Consider the following 20,292-nt stretch of genomic DNA (forward strand, 5'->3'; position numbering starts at 1 on the left):
GTTTTGATTCTTCCTGCTGTCACATGGTGACGGGGGGGGGGGGGGGCGGTGTCAGATGTTAAATGTGTGCCTGGTCTCGTTGGCTGAGCTCCACGACCGTATGAATGTAATCTTCACTCAGTAAGCCCGTCTGCAGTTGGACTTTAACCTGGTACTTTTGAGCAAGTTCATGTCACCGTTTGATGCTCTTGACCAAATTTCACGGAGAAATATTGTCCCTGCTGCTCCAGAATCTTATAAAACTTATTTAAGAATGTAAAAAAACACAGAATATTTCATCCAGCACTGACAGCCGATTCAGTCAGGATGAACGTTTCACTTCTGCAGTTCATACATTTTTAGACAGTTGTTTTTTTTTTTTAACTATAAATTATGTTGACATTGTTTATTTATTAATGACATATTACAGCAGTTTGACATGCTGCCCATCACATCGGCTTTCAGAGCTCAATCTCTCTCTGCAGGGACTGAAGCTAGACCTGGTTTAAAATTTACAATGATGTCTACCGTAATATGATAAGGCATAGTTGCATAATTGCAAATTATAGGAAGACAAAGTTGTTTTTCTTTTTATGATGGGCACTTTATGGATGATTGTTGTATATCTGAGACTCTTTGCAGCAGCTGCAGTCACACATGCATCCAGACTTACAATCATATTATTGCTCTTGTCCAGTCTGATAGTGTTTAAAGCGTCCACACAACTAGAGCGAAATAAGGAATGAGTTGGTAAAAGAAGAATAAATATGATCAGAACTTTATATTTTTATGATGCTTTATGATGGAGCATAAAAGTTGCTCCAACTACTGAAGCATTTCTTGTTGCAGTTTATGTTGGAGAGAAATTATGACTGATTGTTTATTTTATAAGCATTAAAATGTTTAGAAACACACAGGTATATAACTAATCTTAGTTTTTATAATGTACAATGCAACACCAAAATCCCCTATTTATTTTTGCTGTTGAATTTCTTATAATCCTTTTATCTATTTTGGATCCAAATGAAATGAAACTGATCTTTTATCCAATAAGAAAAATGTAATATAGGCTTTTTAATGGGCTGATAATGTGTACGTATAACCTAACGCTAATGTAAAAAAGTATGTATCAAAAGTATTACAATAATATATTTAGCATTAAAATATTTAAAATATGTATCCTTTTAGAGACAAATGTTACCGTCTCTAATCTAATTAATCTAATTAAAGCCATTATAAATAAATTCCCCCTCCAGATATTTATCTACTCCTGTTAACACATGTATCTGTAGTTACTGTAATACAGCAGGCCTTTTCGGCCTTCTTTGTGAACGTGCCATCTGCTGCCAGGAAGCCACAATTTGGTAGCAGGGAGCCCTGCAATCTCAGAGGCCATAAACAAGTCCAAAGATCAGGCAGATGAGGGCAGGAACGAATAGCATGAAGAGACAGCCGAGGCTGTCCAGTCTTCTCCCTCAGCAGGCTGCAACACCAATCTCTGAGGCACAATGAACTCTGCCAACCGTCGTATGAGGTACGTATGATAAATTATGTATGTTTACTGTGTTTTTTAATGGGTCCCAGGGAGTTTGAATATATTTTAATACAGATGTAGATATTTATTCATCTATTTTTTTTATGAACTAAATTTCATCCCTGAAATTCATTCATTCATTCATTTCGACATTTACCTCAATATTTTCACTGCAGTATTACAGTAGCTAAAGAATGTGAGCACTTTTTTAATCATTGGAGTTTTTTTTTTTAAATCTAGGGGTGACGGCCCAGCCATAGAGATGAAGAGCATCCTGAAAACCAACAAAAGTAGGTTTTTATTTTTAACAATGAAAGGAAAAACACACTTACATGACATGAAGATAACGCTGAGATTTGATCATGACATCCTTCCAATCACTCTCAAAGGCTAATAATCAAGTTGGAGTGCTATTTGGAAACATTTACAATCTTCTGAAAACGCTTCTTTGAGAAATAAGATGTGTGAAACAATGTAAAGACGTGTTGTCATCTGAATCTCCCCTGCAGGGGTGACCATGCTGCCCAATCTGGAGGACGGCAGCACCACTCAGCGCTGGACGCTGCCTAAGACGGACCTGCAGGTCTGCAGCTCGGCCCCTAGCAGGCCTGCCAACGTCACCAAACACACACAGGTACCACACACATCATTAGTATTCAATTCTTTTCTTATCCAGTTCATGCTCAAGCTTTCTCATTTCGTTTTTGTGTCACTTTAAAACCTGAGTGAGTGAGTTAAACCTCCCATCTTGCAGCGAGCTCCTCGTCAGAGCGACCTGAAGGATCCCTGCAGCCTGCAGAAGTGTGTTCTGTTCATCCAACACTGGAAAGAGCAAGTGGACCACGTGAGCAAGGTAGGACCTGAGGGAGGGAGGGAAACTGAGTCAGTAGCTCAGCAGACACACATCAGAGGTCAAAGAACATGAGAAATCTGAGCGTGAGCAGAAAGCTTTGATTCTACATTATTCATTAATATCAATGTTAATATTAATCATTCATTAATCCATTTTATATAGTGGAGGCTGTTTGCGAGTCACGCCAGGTAACAACAGACTTATGAGCTGAATCACCGCGTTGATAACGCAGAGTTTAAACTGTTCATTTAGCTCACAGGCTGATGAGTTTTCTTGTAATTAGGTGGGTGGGTGTTGATATGACACGTTTACTGTCAGTTTGACAACCTGATTGAGTGAACCTGGGACCTGCAGGGGGGCAGACATGTAATCTATATGACTGGTTGACAATGGGCCTGTATTGCCTTAACCTTCTGACATCTATGAATGGAGAAGAGTAGCAAGTGCCCCAAGTGGCCTTGAAGATGACATTTCAGAGCTGACAATCTTTGGTTTATGGCTGCGTGTGTCATTGTCTGACAGTGTGTGGTTGCGGCCTTGTATTTTAGCACGGCAGATGTGATCCAGAAGAAGGAACCAGTAAGAAAGAGCCTGGACATTCAGACCAGCGGAGCGAGCGCAGTCTCGAGGAGAGCAGGAAACTGATCCTGGAGTGGGCCGACGAACTCCATCATGTCAGCAAAGTCAGTGCAAACAACCCTCTATATGATGGATGTACGACCAAACAGCAAATATATTAATATTCACTTATTGATTTTGTGTCCGCAGCTCCTGAAAGGAACACCCCAGACGTCTGAGAGTGAAGAACATGAAAATAAAGATCATGGTGCAAATGAGAGAGCAGAGCTGAAGATCACAGAGTGGGCAGAGGAGTTACAGACAGTGACTGAGGTGAGCTTTCCTTCCCGTGCTTTAAAGTCATGCTTTTAGAGTTTACGTCTGGTGCCGGTGCCAGGAAGTTGGTTTGTGTGCGTGTTTAAAATGAGACCGTGTGTTTGCAGAGTTGTGGTGTGCAGAGCGACGAGCTGGGCAAAGTGTTGCGTCTGCTGGTGCTGAAGAAGAAACGTCTGGTCAACCTGCTGCCTCTGCTGGAGTTCATCACGTGGTCGCTGCTCAAGGAAGACAGCGTGGTGAGTGGCTAGTCCCAAAAATGAAACGTGGTCAGCATCACAGCTGAAGAGAAGAGAGTTTGACCGTACAACAGCTCAACCAGTCAGAGCCCATGTTCGAAAAAACATAAAACCAACTTGAATTCACAGATGAAGAAAAACAGCTGTGAGAGATCAAACACTCAAAAGGCTTCTACTTGAGAACAGATTCTAAACATACATTTCGTAACGAGTGATTTGAATGAACTCTGCATTGACTGATCATTTATTGTGATATTGGGCATTGAACATTCACAATTGGTCAAAATTGCACAAATTGCATGGTCATGGGAAACTGGAGACAAAGAATCTGCTCCCGTTAAACTTTTCATTTTTCTGGTTTTACCTTCGCAGAACAAGGTTCCACGGTTATGGCTGGTGGCAAAGCAAAGGACCTGGAAAGCGGGAATCCCAAGATACATCCCCAACTCAGGTGAGTGTTTAAAATGTGTACATGTTTCTCTCATTTCAGTTCACTTTTAGATGTCCAAATATTTCCAAAGAAGGAAAAACAAAAAATGTGTGTGTATTTTTTATTTATTTATTTTTTCCCCCAATCCTTGTAGTCATCTCATGTTCCTTTCGTCACTAATGTAGACCACGTCCCATAAACATTTCCTTTGTTTCCATATTTTCAGTTTGGAGTTGGATTTGCAGTGCAGCAGGTGAGATCATGCAGCAGTTTTTCATTTCGCACGTCATGAGAACCAGAAGACCCATTTACAGTAAGAATGGCTCATTTTGCTCCCTTTTTCTTCCCAAACAGCTGATGTGATTCTGGACCCTACGACCAACCACCCGTGGCTGCAGCTGTCGGACGACCAGCGGATGGTCCAGGAGGGCCTCTCTGCATCCGTCCAGCCTTACAGCTCCCAGCGCTTCGACAGCTGGCCGTGCGTGCTGGGATGGGAGGGCTACAGCAGTGGGCGCCACTACTGGGAGGTGGACATTGCTAACAACGGCTACTGGCGTGTGGGCCTCGCCACTGCCAACTCCAACCGGCATGGACGCTTCTCCATGACCCCAAAGCACGGCTACTGGGCCCTGTGGCGCAGCACACACCAGTTCTATGCCTGTGAAAAGCCAGAGGCGTCACTGCCGGTCAGCCTCGTGCCTCGACGCATTGGGATATACTTAGACTACGAAGAAGGTCAGATCTCCTTCTACAACACAGAGACAAAGTCCCACATCTACACCTTCACTGGGACCTTCAGAGGGAAGCTGTACCCCCTGTTCGCCCCGCTGGATGGTCGCACACTCATGAGAATCATCCCACCACGAAACATCTCTGAGGAATAAGAGACATGGACTTAATCACTTCTATTGGACTCTTGAACTCAAATCCTTAAAGAAATGCAGTTAAAGCTGTCTTAGCCCAAAAGGACAAAAATACAAAGAGGAAAAATATGAATTTTTTTCAAACGCAGAGTCCACCTTTTTAAACGTATTAAACTATTCATACTCAACATACCTTTCAATAATTTAACTGTGGACAAAGCCTGAAGTATCTAAGTGCTGATGATGCTTCTGATGAATCTGCTCTAAATCTGAAAAGAAAACCTCAAACCATTAAATTTCAACTTAATAAAACTAAATATAGTGTGTGTGGAGCAGGGAGCAGCCTGTCAGGACTCTTTCTTACAAATCCAGGGTCCATACACACCACAGTCAGCAGCAAAGAGACGCCCAGCTCCCCGCAGGTCCGCACCGTCCCTGTGTTCAGCATCCACCGTCACACTTCTCCACATAAACACACCTGCAGCAGTAGACATTTAGTGTAGTCTTCATTATTGTATGGATATGTGGAAGTATGCTAATATTTCTGAGTGTATGTACAGTGTGCCAGTGTAATAAACGCAAATTTAACTAAAATGTTACAAGGCTGGTGTTTTATTCCTAAAGAAAATGTATAATATCTAATGAACCGCTGCTAATGTAAAGCCCCTCACTGAGCATGGTCATTCATTTTGGTCCACCTCTGAGACCTTTTCTTTAGTTCTTTGTTTTACAGGTTGCTCATAACAGTTGTTGAAGTAGGCCTATTTGCATTGTGTGTATTGTCAAATTTAAATTTTGTGGGTTTTTAAGTTGTAGCATATTGAGGGGCCCTGTGATGTTCACATTCTCTTTTTCTGTAAGGAGCCACAGAATTTATTTATATATGTATTTTTTTTTTATCTGGACTTACAGCATGTAGTGCTGGGCATCTGTCCCGTCCCCCCACAGCCACTGGCCTTCCTGCTGGGAGTGTGTTAGGCGAGGGAACTTCTGCATCACACCTTGGATAAATTCCTGAGGATGAAGGTTCACTTTTAAAATGACTTTTAAACTTGTTACTATCTGTGCAAAGTGCAATTTCAACTCACTATTCCTGGAAAGTTGCACATTCTCTGCAAATTTGTGATGTTTGAATTGGGCCATATAAATAAAATGATTAATCAAAAATTAAAGTTGCAAGAGAACTTTCAGTAAGTCACCTGGACTCCCCCACCCCCAAAATCAAGAAACTATCAAGGTCCAGTTAAAGGGTTAAAACTTTGACTAAAGAATACATCTAATACAGCTTTCTCTTTATATACTTACCATCTCTGCAGTCTTTGATTATAGCCAGACTGCTGTTGTGTGCCTGACAAAACTCCGTGCTCTCATGCCACTGACGATTTTCTTCACGTCCCTCAGACGTAGCAGTGACCCCTCCACCAGATCCAGCCGCTTGGACACACGCTGCATCTGGAGTCTCCACACAACAGGAAGGGAACACAGATACAGCTGTGAAGGTGGTTGGATGTCAGATTTTTGGAACACAGAGAAATGTAAAGCACCTTGAGCCACATGACGGTGCATCAGGTCCAGGTCCAGGTGCTTTACTTGGCACTGTTGCAGCTTCTCCATCAGCTCTCGTCCTGAACATTTGGAGGTCTGATCCTCTTCTAGTGCTGCCAACCTTGTGACTGAGAAACCAGTTTTCACAACTGCAAACAAGTTGATCCACTGAGCAAGTAACTAAATATGACTTTGAAGCTCTTTTTGGCAAAAGGCCAATTTTAAATCAGAACAAATGTATAGAGATGCATACATTCTTATTTCTACTCACCAAAAAGCACCAGACCTATACACCATTACACCTCTTTACCTTTCTGAGCCTGATGAAGAATAAACTTGTAAGAATAGGAAAAGTAAACCTGGACTTTAAAACCAGGAAAACGTAATTATGCTTGTTGCTGTTCGGGCAAATAATTGTTGATAATTAGGTGACGTCTCATACTGCATCATTCTGTGACACACAGACAGGAGTGAATAAGGACTAAGGAGTCCTTTGAGTTTACAACTAGCTATAAAAGATAAACAATTTGTCATTAAGATTTGTCTTTGACCGTTTGTACACTTCATTTAAGGCAGTCGTGTCAGGAAATGATGTTGATAATTTACCTGCTGGTGTTTCTTGCTTGACATCATCGTCCAGGCATCCTGCTGACAATTCCCTGCTGGTATTTGATCCATTTTGTCCTTTTCTTCAGCTGTTTTGTCTGCTTCTTGACTCATAGTTATTGTCTTCACGCTGAGCTGAACAAAATGTGCCCACCCTGCCCCAAGTATTCGGCTCCAAAGAAAACTTAAGAGGAGGAAGTAGTGAGTGTGAAGATGACCAAAAATTTTACAAATTAAGTAACTATTAATAACAGCGACATCTACTTGTGTTTTCAGCTCAAACTGATCCTCACATTACAGCTGCTCTACAGAGTGTGTTTACCGGCTGACCCAGCCAGTTTTATCTGCTGCTCCTTTATATCTTCTCAGTATTCTGGTGATTTGCATTTTGGGATGTGATCAAATTGCTTTTCTGTTGATAAAAGCTCCAAATGTGTGTATTTTTACTGTTGAGTCAGTCCATTTAAAATAAGCAACAGAAATGTTGAAAATATTGAACCCGAAGATATAAAAAGAAGCAAATGGAGACAAAGTGTCTTTTAGTACTAAGAGAAAACTTTAGGGAGGGACAGTTAATCACAATGAAAGGAAAAACAAGAGAAAGTCAGGAGATAAAAAAAAAAAAAAAACCCATCTAAACCGAGAGTCCAAAACAAAGTGTCACTCAGTGGAAATTATAACAGTAACATACATATTTATTAGTAGCATTATTTATTAAATCTGTGTTATTTTTGTTAATAATTCAAATGGTCAAATTAACATTTTATCAAAGTAACTAGATCTAAAAAAAAAAAATCACAGCACAAAACTACCTACATAGATGACATATACTCATGTATTCTTTTCTATTATATATTCTAGTCTCTACATGTCATACATGACAGCTTAATATTGTAATTTATAATTTGACCACCCCAAAAAAAAAAAAAACATTAGGCCAGAATGAGTCAGGAAGTTTCGAGTTGCCAGAAAACATCGTTCTTCAACTTCATTTGAAAATGTTCCTTCAGCTGCAACATATAACAATAAAGCTGTCAATGGATATATATTGATATACCTTTGTCTATAAAACAAAAATAATTACTGCACATCCCTTTTACAAAAAAAAACAAAATATCAAAAAGCTCCCCATTTGGAGAGATCCTGCATTCGTTTTGTCTACATTGTGATTGACGTACCTTATTAATTATAGTATTCCTCGAGGTCTCATTTGCACAGAGGAGAGGTTTGGAGGAAGAGCATTGCATGGCCAGGCTGATCTCCGCTGTCACTGCAACTGGGGAACAAATAGATGTTAAATGAGGAAATTGGACCAAAGAGGCACCCTCATCGGCAAGCAGATGAAAAAATAAATAATAATAATAAAACATGCAGTTCATTTTGTCGCCGAAGTCACAGGTTATATATAAACATTTAGACTTTTAAAGGAACTTCCTTTCTTTCAGTTTTAGCTCATTAACTACACACATTACACACATAATTTAGGCTAATTTCACACCCAAGCTGTTCTAACAGACTGCTGTATTTTTCCATATTAGTTTGTTTAATTTTGACTGATATCTGTCAACAGCAAATTGAACAATCCAGATAACGCTTTGTGAAATTGAAATAAAATTTCATTTCTGGCGTGTGCATCAACAGATAAAGGTTATGGTGAGGAAATGACTCCAAACAAATATCACAGTCACTTTCTTTTATAATCAATTATGAGTGATCTCATTCATGGTTCTGTTAGGGAAGCTGTAGACTTGGCGAGTCGCTGACTGCAAACTTTTCATTTACAAACTGACAATATTTCTCATAGTATTTAGTTTGTGTGCTAACTACTAAAACACTGAAAATCTCTGGCAGTTTTCTCACTGAAAGTTAAATCACAAAGAACTCACTTGTAGAATTTGTCGTGGTCAATGGTTTGCTCTTCATTTCATTTGCCACTGTTTGCACTTGAAAGCTGTATTTGGTCCCTGACTTCAAATTTGTGAAGACGTAGCTGGTCTGGTTATCCAAAGTGACCTCCTGTTCATAATTCCAGAAGCTGGAGTTGAGTTTAACCAGGTACTTGATTGTCACTGTGTTTTGAGGGGCCTTCCACTTAAAGAAGAGCTGGTTTTCAGTCCGATTTGTGACTGTAAGGTCAGTAGGTGGGGTCGGCTCTGAAAAGAAGGACAAAAAAAATCCATTATCTGTACCACTTATTAATCGGGGTTACTGGGTGGCTGGAGTCAATCCCAGCTGGGTTGCCAATCCTCTGCACAACTGATATATAGAGACAGGGACCTAAATCTGACTGATTATAACTTTACAACAGCAGCCAAAGAGACTCACTGGTGAATTTGACGCATGCCACCCCTGAGCTTCGGATCCCGTCAAGATCGCTATAGACCACCACTGTGTAGTTGGCTGCGGCCTTCAGGTTTGGAAATGTGATTGTGTGGTTATGCACAGTTTTAACTATCTTCTCTTCGCCAGATAGCTGGAGCTCCACCTTGAAGTGGTTAACCCAAGGTTGCTTCCAGTTGGCGTGGAGGGAGTCACTTGTTGTCTCCAACATCAGGTCCCATATTGGTTTAGGAACTATGTAGGAGTCATAGAGACAGATTAGTGACAAGCAACACAACAGGACATGTTTTTTTTTTTTTTTGTTGTTGTTGTTTTTTTTTTTAAAAAAACAATGTTTGCTGTGAATCTAGTGGGTAATTCCAAAACCATCTGCAAAGAACTACCAGTGTAGTTGTAGGTGGCCACGCTGTCTCCCATAGTGTCACCGGCCAGTGCTTCCACGGTGAGGTTTATTCTGGTGCCCTCCGGCAGTTCTGTTATTCTCACTGACTGCAGGGTTTGAGCATTATGACTCACGTTAATAGGGTCTGTGCTGTGGGGAGGAGAAATTCAGTTCATTTATAGCGCTGCAGCTGGCAGAGACAAGTTGCAGGAAATTCAGAGATATTACAGTGGTACCACTCCATAGTCCATTACCAGATGGGTCTTGTTCTTGCAGCTCTTCTATATTCCCTCAGTAGTAATAAATCTTCACTCACTAAGTTATCAGTGATGTCTAAATGCAGCAAATTTACTACATCTAAGTCACCGTACAAGATAAGCACATCCCAAGTGTAAAGAAAAGTAAAAGATAAACCAATCCCTCATAGTTTGCAGTGAACAATTCCTTGGTTTCACTTACCAGCTGCAGTTATTCTTATTGCTGTACACATAAGTCTATCGCTAAGTAATGTAATGTCAGAATATGTAACTATTTTGGTCACAGGTTTTAACTGTTTGTTTGGTAAAAAGCTTAGGTTTCAGGGCTTTAAGTTAAAAACATTCACTCAAGGCTGGTCCTGGGAGTCTTATCAAATGGGGGTATGTGACTTGATTTGGAAACGTGACAGAAATCCTGATTTAGATAATGATCAATTTAATGTCTTATAAGGGAACATTGCTGAAGCACTGAAAATGCTGCATTTTCACTGACAATCAGTTATCAAAACAAGGCCTATATATATATATGTTTATTTATGTATACAAATACATACCGATTGTTATAATCATGATAAGCCATCACCCTGTAAGTTGTGGCATTGCCCCTAGGTAGCATCCAGGTGAGGAGCAGAGATGTTTCGTTGATTTCAGACACCCTCAGGTCGGTCACTGTAGAGGGCTCTGACAAAGAGAATAAACAGATTAACGCAACAACAAATCATCTTGCTCATTTCAATTCCACGTCCTGGGAGTCAGAAACAAGCTTCGAAATGCATCCTCCTTTAAGTTCTGTTTTTATGTGCTTTGGCCGGTCTCAGTAACGCAGTGTAAAAAAACACTACATTTAAAAAAACAGAGGCCGTATAATAGCTAAACCGATGCATCATGCAGCTTATTACCCTTTGAAATGTGTCTATTAGTTGATTGAAACTCACTTGTATGTGCTGTGATGTTAGACGCTTCACTCAGGAGGGAGTCGACTTTTGAAAGTACGGTGAATGTGTAAGGGTTTCCAGGGCTCAATCCAGAGACCTCCTTCTCCTCCATGGCTGCACTTGAATTCCACTCATCTTTGTATTTGATAATATAAGACTCTACCGATCCGGCTGGTTTTTTCCATTGCAGAACGACAGATGCTTCTGTCACCGCTCTTACAGTGAGGTTTTCCACTTTGTTTGGAACTGAAAATTGACAGTGTGAGTGGGAGTAAAACTGAAGGTCAACAAATGAAGTTATAGCTATTTTAACTCAGATGTTACTCACTTGTGTAGAAGACAACTTTCTCCGAGTTGAGGTCTCGGTCACATTTAACAGGGAACACCTGGACTGCATATTTGCCACCTGGCATCAGGTCAGAAAGGTCATGCGTAAGGTTATTTGTGGTTTCCGTTTTGTTTTGGGAAGCTCCTCCCCCTTGGAAGCTGAGTTCCACACGGTAATGGCTGATGGCGCCAGGCCCGGCAGGCCATGTGAGAGTAGCACTGCTGTTTGTCATGTCAGTCACGTTGGCTTTGCAAACAAAATGATCTGCAGTCAGAAGTGAGATGATAATTCATTAGCAGAGGAAATGTATACTTTGATACTTTAAGTGTTGTTCTTCATACCTTGTTTTTATGTTACATCTTATACAAATTATAACTGTGGAAAAATCAAGTCGAGAATAAATATAACAAAATAATCTCTTGATTTGTTCAAGATGTGGAAACAAAAAGTAATTAATTGAAATACAAGTTTTTACTTGTAATTTTGTACACATATTTAATTGCTATAAGGATGGATTTATTCTTTTTTCTGTGGCATGTGGAGGATGAAAATGTGTCCTTAAACCAAACATAGAAGTCACATAAAATTGAAAGAGGGGATTATGGAAGCATAACGTCACATGCAAATTAATGTAAAACTTGTAAAAGACTACCAGACCAATGGACCATTAGACAAATATCCACAATATAATAATGCAGCTGCATGTGCAAAGGGCAGAGATAGGAGCATCCTGCACAGGTCATATACACTACAGTAGCTCTGTGTGGGGCAGTGTGAGACAAGACCTACCTTCATAACAAATAAAAGGAAGAATATCTGAGCAGCGCTTTTCAACCCAAGTTCCAGAGCTGAGCATGGCCACACACGAGTCCTCTATATAGTGCTCATTGGGGTCTGGGACATCAGGCAACAGCATTGGGGAGCATATGCACTGAGCACTCACATCACTCTCAGTCGTGTTAGTGGCATTGGTGAAGCTTCTTACGCTCATCACTTCTGTCGTGAAAGCTCCAGATCCACTAATATTCATCACATCTGGAGTGAAAGCTCCAGATCCACTAATATTCATCACATCTGGAGTGAAAGCTCCAGATCCACTAATATTCATCACATCTGGAGTGAAAGCTCCAGATCCACTAATATTCATCACATCTGGAGTGAAAGCTCCAGATCCACTAATATTCATCACATCTGGAGTTGAAGTTGTGAATTCTGAACTGGTGTACTTTTTCACTGCCGGGCAGGTGCTGCAACAGCTGCAGCAGTTTATTTTAGGTGAGGAGGATTTGAACGCAGGCCAACCCGGATGCCAGTTCTGGAAAAAGAGAGGATCCCCGTTGGCCCAGCGGGTCCATGGCTGGTTGGCATGAGTGGTGGAGTTGGTGTCTGAGTGGAAGTTCTTGCGAAGGCCGATCCAGGAGTCAGAGACGAGCTTGTTGGCGATGTTCTGGATGTTGCTGGGGGTCAAAGTCACCAGTTCTTTGAAACAGACCTGACAGGACACAAAGGGTAACTGTCACAAATATAAACTTCCTTTTCTTTACTCAGCAATTTATCGAATCCCAATCCAATATTAACCTGGATCATGATAGTCATTCATGGCCCCAGAAGAATGACCTTCGGGAGTATTTAACGACTTTTCACAGGGAAGCATTTGGTTAGCTAATTTACGCTAAGCTTACAAGTTGCTGATTATATTTTTTATTCTTTGTAGATAGACATGAGTGTTATCAACTTCCAATCACTGAATCTCAACAAGAAAGGTTTTTTTTTTTAAGTTGAGAAGGAAATAGACATTCATCAGTACAGACGTTATGATATAAGTCACCATGATTCATCTTGTTTCGAGTATTTTCCCCCCCATTCTGTTTCAGCGTTTTCTGTACATCTGGTTTGTACTGTACCTGACAATGATTTCTGGCTTCATCCCAAGAGAAATTTTTTGACAGGAAGAAGTACTCTTGATCTGCCACCCCAAACTTGTACAGCACCATCATCTGAGCTGGACACCAACAGATATACACTAGAGGTGAAAAGTCAAAAATTTTAATATAATATCCAACAAGGCAAAGTTCCAGCACATTCTTTTACCAGAATCTTTTTCTTCTCTATATCACCATGAGCACATTTTTGCCGTCCTCTCAGAAGCTGTACATCTTTCAACTCTCACTGCAACTGTATCAATATTAACTTCACCGAAATGTCACATTTCTCACAAAAAAAAAAAAAAAAAAAAAATCTCTTATCCTCCTTTACAGGATACATTCAGATCAAATTAGTCTTTATCCTTCCCCCAGCTGTATTTCCTCTATTTCATGTGATGGTAGATTGAATATCTTTTGGTGTTTTACGCAGTCAGAAACAGTATTGAAAGACATGACATTTTCATATTTCATAGACAAATCAAAACATTATCTGCAGATTAATTAAAACCTTCAGTCCTCTTCACAGCAATTAACTTAATACTGTGCTATAGAAAAAAAAAAAGACTTACCACATGTTATTAAAATCCAGACTTTGTCCTGAAACATGTTGGCTTCTAGTGGATCCCTCGTTATTTCCACAGTGAACACCTACTGTAAAAAGTTAATTGAAAGAAACAGAACACATATTAAAACCAAATTTCCAATGCCTGAACGGTTGAAAGTGTGACAAAATTTCCCCAGAGCTACAGTGACTCTTAACATAAAAGGAAATGATCTCTGTAAAAGATAGGATCATTTGAACAAACATACACCTGTTCCACCTACATGATAGTCAACAGGTAATAGACAGCACATTTGACTAGCAACACAAGGCTCCTTTCAGCCTGGGTGACATTAACAGCTAGATCCTGCTAGCTTTGCATCATAAATGCAAAGTACCAACAGAGAAAAAGCAAGAAGTCAGGAACAGCACAACAACCGATCAGGGGGCAGAGACATCAAGATTAACGACACACGTTTAAAAAATATGTATAAAGAGAACTGTTTAACATTGCAGCATTTATTTAGCATTTAAGCTTTGTGTAACAAAATGGAAATTAGTACAAAAAAAGCCATGAAAAAAATAACAAAAAATATAGAAAGATAAACCTCTTATATAAAACTAACTTCCCAAAATAATCTATAAAGATACAGAAACAAAAAAAAATGCCTTTATACTTTATGGCAGTGATATCACAAAAAATTGGTTTAATTGGTCACATAAACTGAAGTGCTGGTGGAGGAGCAAACTATATGTAGACAACGGTCCAAAACAAAAACATAACACATAATTTTTGTTGCAGGTTACCAAAAAAGCTAAATCCAGGATATTTAAACAAACTTCATGATAGTTATCGTAAATCCCATAAAAATAACTGTCTTGTGTTCTGTAACCAAAAAAAGTGATTTTCTAATATTCTTACTTTTTTTTTTTTTTTAATCAATGAGTGCAAAAAAAAAAAAAAAAAAAAAATTCACAGGAACAAAATCATTAGCTTGTGGGGTGAACCAGCCAACCCCCTCAGCTACCAAATCTAGCGTTTTAATTCTAACATGAAGTTGAGAAGACAAGCAACAAGACCTCTTTGTGGATCCGTTTGGGGGGGTGGAGGTTGCTCAAATGTATTTGCGATCAGATTTTTACAAGGAATATGTATGCATATGAATGACAGAATATGATCATTGTTAATAATATCAAGTAGTTCTTTTTTTAAATGTATAAATGTGTGTGGTTGCACAGCACATTTCAGACAGCAACACGTGGGCTAAATTTGCTCACACTGGCAGATAAAAATATGGATTTGCATTGTTTATGGTGCAATAAATGTCTTCCAAGTTGAGGTGCAGTAATACAGCAACGATATTGGAGGTAAACACATGGACCAGTTTTTCAAACATTTTTTCAAACTAGTGGCAGTGACTTGTGTTCCAATTTTATCAAACATCTGCCTCAGGCATTACTCATCTCAGGTTCTTACAACCAGATTATTAATTTTATATCGTAAGACAAAGAAAATAAACTTCACAGAAGAAACCAAGACTCTATCTCTTTGGTTTTCATCTAACTAAATACAATGTGTTATAAGAGACAACATGACTAACAAAAATTTTACAAACGGAGTCGTTGAAACAAAACAAAACACCCAAAATTAAAAGGTGATTAAATTTAGTCTTTGCCAATTACGTCCCACCTGAAAATCATGGAATCATAGGAAGACGGAGAATTCCAATGAGAAATTTAAAACTTAAGTGAATGGGGTGGTTTGGAAGGAGCAAGCAATGATTGTTCTCATTATCATGACAATCTTATTCACTGTCACTTCGCTCTCCTCTGTGCAAGAGTCTCTTTCCGCTGGAGGGCAGAGGGGGCTCACTCTTCACAGAGACCTTGGACTTTGGACCGGTTTTGCTGCAGAGAGAGAGAACCAGACAAACAAGGCAGATGTGACACTGGTTTAATAGCTAAATAGTGTCTGCAGTATTTCTTGTTTTTAATCTGAACAGATGATAACATAATAAAAAACGTGTTATAATGACTAAGTTTTGAAGATGGTGTATTCATTGACTTTTTAGTACCTGATTTAATCTTAGGATAACTCAATACATAGTGATTACAATTTAACTGCATCTGGATTTACATTTCTTTCAACTGTGAGAAAAAATTTGCTAACAAATTAACAGAGTTGTGGTCTTAAGGATGTGGTCACTAACATCTGTAGGTGTAGATCATATTCAGATTTTCTTGAGGAATGTTCAGTTAACTCAAAGTGAATACAGTTGTGGTGTCCAGTAAGTGGATCATTACTTACTTTTCTTTGTCAAGCAACTCCAGACCATCATGTATTTTCTTCAGCATTTCATAGCGTTCACGGCCACGAATCTGCAGCAGAGATCATTAGAAATCATTCAAAGGAAAAAAAAAATCTTGGGAAGCATTGCAGCTTTGTGATAGTATTCATCTTTACTTACATGAAGAACAAAGACCTCCTTGTCCTCCTCCTCTGCACTGGAGGCAGACTTGGACTTCTTCACAGATGTGGTGTCAGGGGCAGGGGTACTCTCTAAACAAACCAAAGTGAGTTAAGGAAGGAAGGAAGGAGACTTAAGTTCAATTTAATGCAAGTACTTACTTCTTTTTTTGGTTTGCTTGGTGCCATTCTGCGTCTTCATGTTATTTTCCTCCTCAGTTTTGCGGTCCCTGCCTGGACATGCACAGACACGCACCTCGAAGCATCTGCGGCCCAACACCAGACCACTGGGAAGGAGATGAATAGGAGCAAGGGTCAAAATGGCTTCCTGGGCTGCAACATCAAAGACTTATTTGAGGAATCCTTAGCGCGCACACACACACACACACAAAAAAAAAAAAACAACACCTTAGAGCGTTTCCATTTAAACTATGTTGCCTATCCCCTCTTCCCATAATTTTCTCCCAACAAACAAGTTAAATCAGCACTCCCTCCATCCTCAGCACTTTGGGTAAAAGAGAAGTTATACTTACTCTGGAGACTCAAGGGTCAAGATGGCAAGGATTGGCCTGCGGTTCATGCCACCCATGCAGGAGCTGTTGCACATAAAGCTCAGCAGGATGGTTGTCATCTCTGAGCCCAACTGAAATATGAAATGTATACATTGTTATATTTACCTTTACAGTTCATATACTAATAGAATGTGCTATAGAGTTAAAGACCATTGTAAATGAGAACTGGTAGAACTGCTGAGGACAGGGAAGCGATGTGCCCCATCAGACAGATCAGGTGTGACTGCCATACCTGGGGCCGCTCATATGGGACAGTCACACTCTGTCTCTTCGTGTGGAGATCTTCAAAATACTGAGCCCTCTGGTTTCCCTCCACTCTGATCAGATGGCTGCGATGCTCTGCAGCTGAACAGAAAGCAGATGAGAAAAATTTTTCTTTAATTTTAAGTCAGTTTACATCTGTCATGCAAACAATCAGATGCTTCCATCACTTATAGAAGACAACTTTTTCATGGAAACTTTTTCCTTACTATCCTCATTCTGGTGATGGGGACATCTGCGGACCACATCAGCCACATGCTCAGTCTTCTTATAAACTGCTGTGGCCCTGAGGACTGCACCCTGAGGAGGCTCCTTGCTCACCAGCACTTCAACTGGGGTGGTTTTTGCCAGCTGGCAGTAGAGCTTGTTGAGAAGCTCTGAAAACTGAGAGGAATACAAAAGGCTGTTTGTTTATATGTGAGGAAGCCTAAACTGCCTCAGAATAAGCATGTACACCAAACGTATACCAAAATGTATTGATGCTGGAAAAACATTTGCATTATGAAAAATCCTAACATGTTTAGTTGCCCAGAACATTAAGTTCAGATTTAGCAATTAAATAAATAAATAAAAAATTACCATTGCATTGCTGGAGGAAGAGAGTGTAGGAACATGCCCTGTCATGTTAGAGTTTTACCACCAAACTGCACCTCTCTCACAGGCCACAGCAAAGATCGAAGGGGTGGGAGTTTCAGAGAAGACCACCCTAACTTTAACTAAAGTGACCAATCAGGGGTAGGAGTCAATATAGCCATGGTAATTCCATTGGCTCTTCAGACTAACTGACTGACCGCAGACTTTAAGATTTAGCAAATCATCACAATGAATAAGATTCCAACATGAACACTACCACGCGATTGAATGGATTTTACGCAGTGGGCCATGGTAAGACATTTTATTTCACTGCTGAGCAACAACAACAAAAAAAATTTCATAGGTTGTTATATTTAAACAACTTTGTAGCCAAGAGACCAGCCAGTTAATTTACCAGATGTTTTTAAATCAGTCAAAAGATTTTATTTCTGGTCCAATAGGTTGGATTTAATTGGGGGGGGGGAAAAAAAAAGCAAACATGCGTTTCCTACCATGTTTCGCTGCAGGATAGGGTTAGGGTTAAAACCTGTTCAAATTAACACATTTTTCATTTTTGGATCCTGTCTGATACTGACAAAACCATGCACTGTGAGCGGCAAATACACCTCTCTATTGCTGTTAGTCATTTATCTGACTATTCCTAGGTATGCACCCTTGCTAAAAAAAAAATAAAATAATAATAATAATAATAATAACAACAATAATTTTGGAAAATACACACTCAGCCTTGCAGTTACTTACCGTTGAAGTGACAGATTTGGCTGTACCAGACTTCTGAAAGCGTAGTTGAAAGCTGTATTCCCCAGGATAGTCTGTTGTAACTGGGACAGTGGACGCCGGGGGAGTAACACCATCCCTAGCCTCAGATTCTGGGGGCAGCTCAAACAGATTCTCATCAAACCCGTCACTTAGCACTTGATAAGGTAAGAGCTGATAAAGGACAAAAAGAAGAAAAAGCATGATGTGTTACAGTGTTTCCATTGATAAATAAATTAAGATAAAAGTTTCCATCTTGTGAGTACTGATAACCGTAGACTTTTCTCTGGACCATTTAACTTTGATGTTACAGATTGAATGCATGTGTAGGCATAATTACCAGCATGTCCATTTGCCCATCAGGCCTCCACTCTTGATTCTCGGTGGTTGCTGCTGGGATAGTGGAGATGGATGGAGTGACCCTGTAAAAACAAACAAGCAATCTAGTCAACTTTTACAGAGTACTGCGACTATTTTCAATTTTACTCAACTTCACAACAGAGCTTACACGCTCTCCCAGAGCTCCCTGAATGAATCCTGGCTCAGGGGCAGGTTCTGAGTAAGATGGAGGCCATCCAAATTCTGGTCATCCATCTTTGACCGTCCTTCCCCCGCCAAGACAAAATTTAAGGAGCAGACCTGTGGGGATAAACAGGAAGTTGGATTGGGGCGGTATCTAAAAATTAGATCTCTATCAAACTCACCATTTACACACCAAGTAGCATCAAATTAATTTTGTAATATATGGCTAACCTTTTTACATAATTAGTTAAATCCCAATTCAAGTCCACTTACAGGCATACTGAATATGTATCTAACCTTAAAAAGACCCACATTTACAGGGTGACCGCGATGATTTGAAATTACTAGATAGACAGAGAGCATCTGATAGCAAGCAGACAAAACGTGACAACTCTGTCCTTCCTCTTTAGTCAGAAAATGTCAAACTTCAATGATGTTTTAGTGTCATAAAATAAAATTTCACTGTGAGCTGACAGCCAACAGCTGTGCGTTATCGTTTCACAAAATAAAACACACACAACTTCCCGGACATTAAAAAAAAAAATCAGAGAGAATAAAGTCTGCGGAGAGGCCAGGGAACTGACGACAACCTGTCGTTAGCCACCGTCCATTTTGTCGACAACAGGCCCACACAGACAGGGCCACCGAAGTCGGCACTTTTCACCACCAAACTTTAAAGAATAAATTCATTTGAAGCCAAAAAGGGCCAACACACAGATAAAATCCGCCTGTGCTACAGGAGCATAGCGAACATTTGTCTTCATGTTAGTTAGCTTAACCTGAGCTAGCATCCAAGCTAATTGCTCTAGCTAGATGTTTTCGAATGACCGAAATAATGTTAGCTAACTTGGCTAAAGTTTGTTCATCTGCCGGAAGTGTTCACCGACCCTCTGTCGTCGGCTCAGCTGGGAGAAGGCACGGACACACGGCTACGTGGTGTGCGAGGACTCGAGCAGAATCAGCAGGAAAAGCCAAAATGTTTATAAATACGACGGAGCACGTTGCTGTCGGGGAATCCCAGCGACTCGCTCGGTAGGCGGTTCTTATGGCGCCGGCCAGCGCCAATCACAAGCGTCCTGCTTTCCTGATGCGCCCAAACGCAACACTGCGAAACAGCTATGCTGCTTTAAAACTATCGGAAATGCTATAACTGAAGGAGAATGCCGTAAAAAATCCGATGTAAGCAGCACCACAAAAAAAACTTTGTCCATGTTTCAAACATCCGAATAGTTAAGATATGTTCTATATTGTGTTATTTGGCATTGTCTTACTGTTGTATAGGGGTTATTGTAGTTTTTGGTTTGGTCTCTAGATCATCTATTCTCAAGCCTTCTGTCTTGAGCTTCATCTTAAATGAAATTGGATGCTAAAATGTACTTAATGTTCAATGTTTAGGATTATTTTAAAACGTGTTCCGCGTTTTCTTATCTTTTATATTATAATGTTTTCGTTTCAGATGGGCAACTGAA

At 40.0% G+C, this 20,292-nt stretch overlaps 3 protein-coding genes across 4 annotated transcripts; 1 reads left to right on the forward strand and 2 right to left on the reverse strand.

Annotated features, from left to right (window-relative positions):
- Positions 1-59: 59 nt before the first annotated feature.
- On the forward strand, positions 60-5,366 carry LOC115058534 (nuclear factor 7, brain). The gene is made up of 10 exons (XM_029525896.1): positions 60-1,513; positions 1,754-1,803; positions 2,023-2,147; positions 2,268-2,366; positions 2,915-3,049; positions 3,135-3,257; positions 3,368-3,496; positions 3,869-3,947; positions 4,153-4,179; positions 4,281-5,366. Exons 1-10 carry the CDS (start codon positions 1,488-1,490, stop codon positions 4,811-4,813), a joined length of 1,326 nt encoding a protein of 441 aa, XP_029381756.1. The 5' UTR covers positions 60-1,487; the 3' UTR covers positions 4,814-5,366.
- A 2,241-nt stretch (positions 5,367-7,607) lies between these two features.
- Positions 7,608-13,890, reverse strand: LOC115058533 (fibronectin). Its single transcript, XM_029525895.1, has 11 exons — positions 13,680-13,890; positions 13,090-13,208; positions 11,975-12,677; positions 11,186-11,449; positions 10,858-11,103; positions 10,477-10,603; positions 9,667-9,815; positions 9,269-9,517; positions 8,830-9,096; positions 8,122-8,219; positions 7,608-7,953 (listed from the first exon to the last, which is right to left on the reverse strand). Exons 1-11 carry the CDS (start codon positions 13,714-13,716, stop codon positions 7,891-7,893), a joined length of 2,322 nt encoding a protein of 773 aa, XP_029381755.1. The 5' UTR covers positions 13,717-13,890; the 3' UTR covers positions 7,608-7,890.
- A 259-nt stretch (positions 13,891-14,149) lies between these two features.
- Positions 14,150-19,863, reverse strand: tp53 (tumor protein p53). Of its 2 annotated transcripts, none has more exons than XM_029525864.1 (11): positions 19,711-19,863; positions 18,810-18,940; positions 18,642-18,723; positions 18,287-18,475; positions 17,161-17,335; positions 16,923-17,035; positions 16,652-16,761; positions 16,281-16,405; positions 16,120-16,211; positions 15,960-16,030; positions 14,150-15,559 (listed from the first exon to the last, which is right to left on the reverse strand). In XM_029525864.1, exons 2-11 carry the CDS (start codon positions 18,893-18,895, stop codon positions 15,457-15,459), a joined length of 1,146 nt encoding a protein of 381 aa, XP_029381724.1. In that variant the 5' UTR covers positions 18,896-18,940; positions 19,711-19,863; the 3' UTR covers positions 14,150-15,456. The 2 variants fall into 2 exon arrangements, with proteins under 2 accessions (XP_029381724.1, XP_029381725.1); XM_029525865.1 differs by having other exon boundaries at positions 19,671-19,863.
- Positions 19,864-20,292: the final 429 nt, after the last annotated feature.

Source organism: Echeneis naucrates, chromosome 18, assembly GCF_900963305.1.
Source record: "Echeneis naucrates chromosome 18, fEcheNa1.1, whole genome shotgun sequence".
Taxonomy (NCBI): domain Eukaryota; kingdom Metazoa; phylum Chordata; class Actinopteri; order Carangiformes; family Echeneidae; genus Echeneis; species Echeneis naucrates.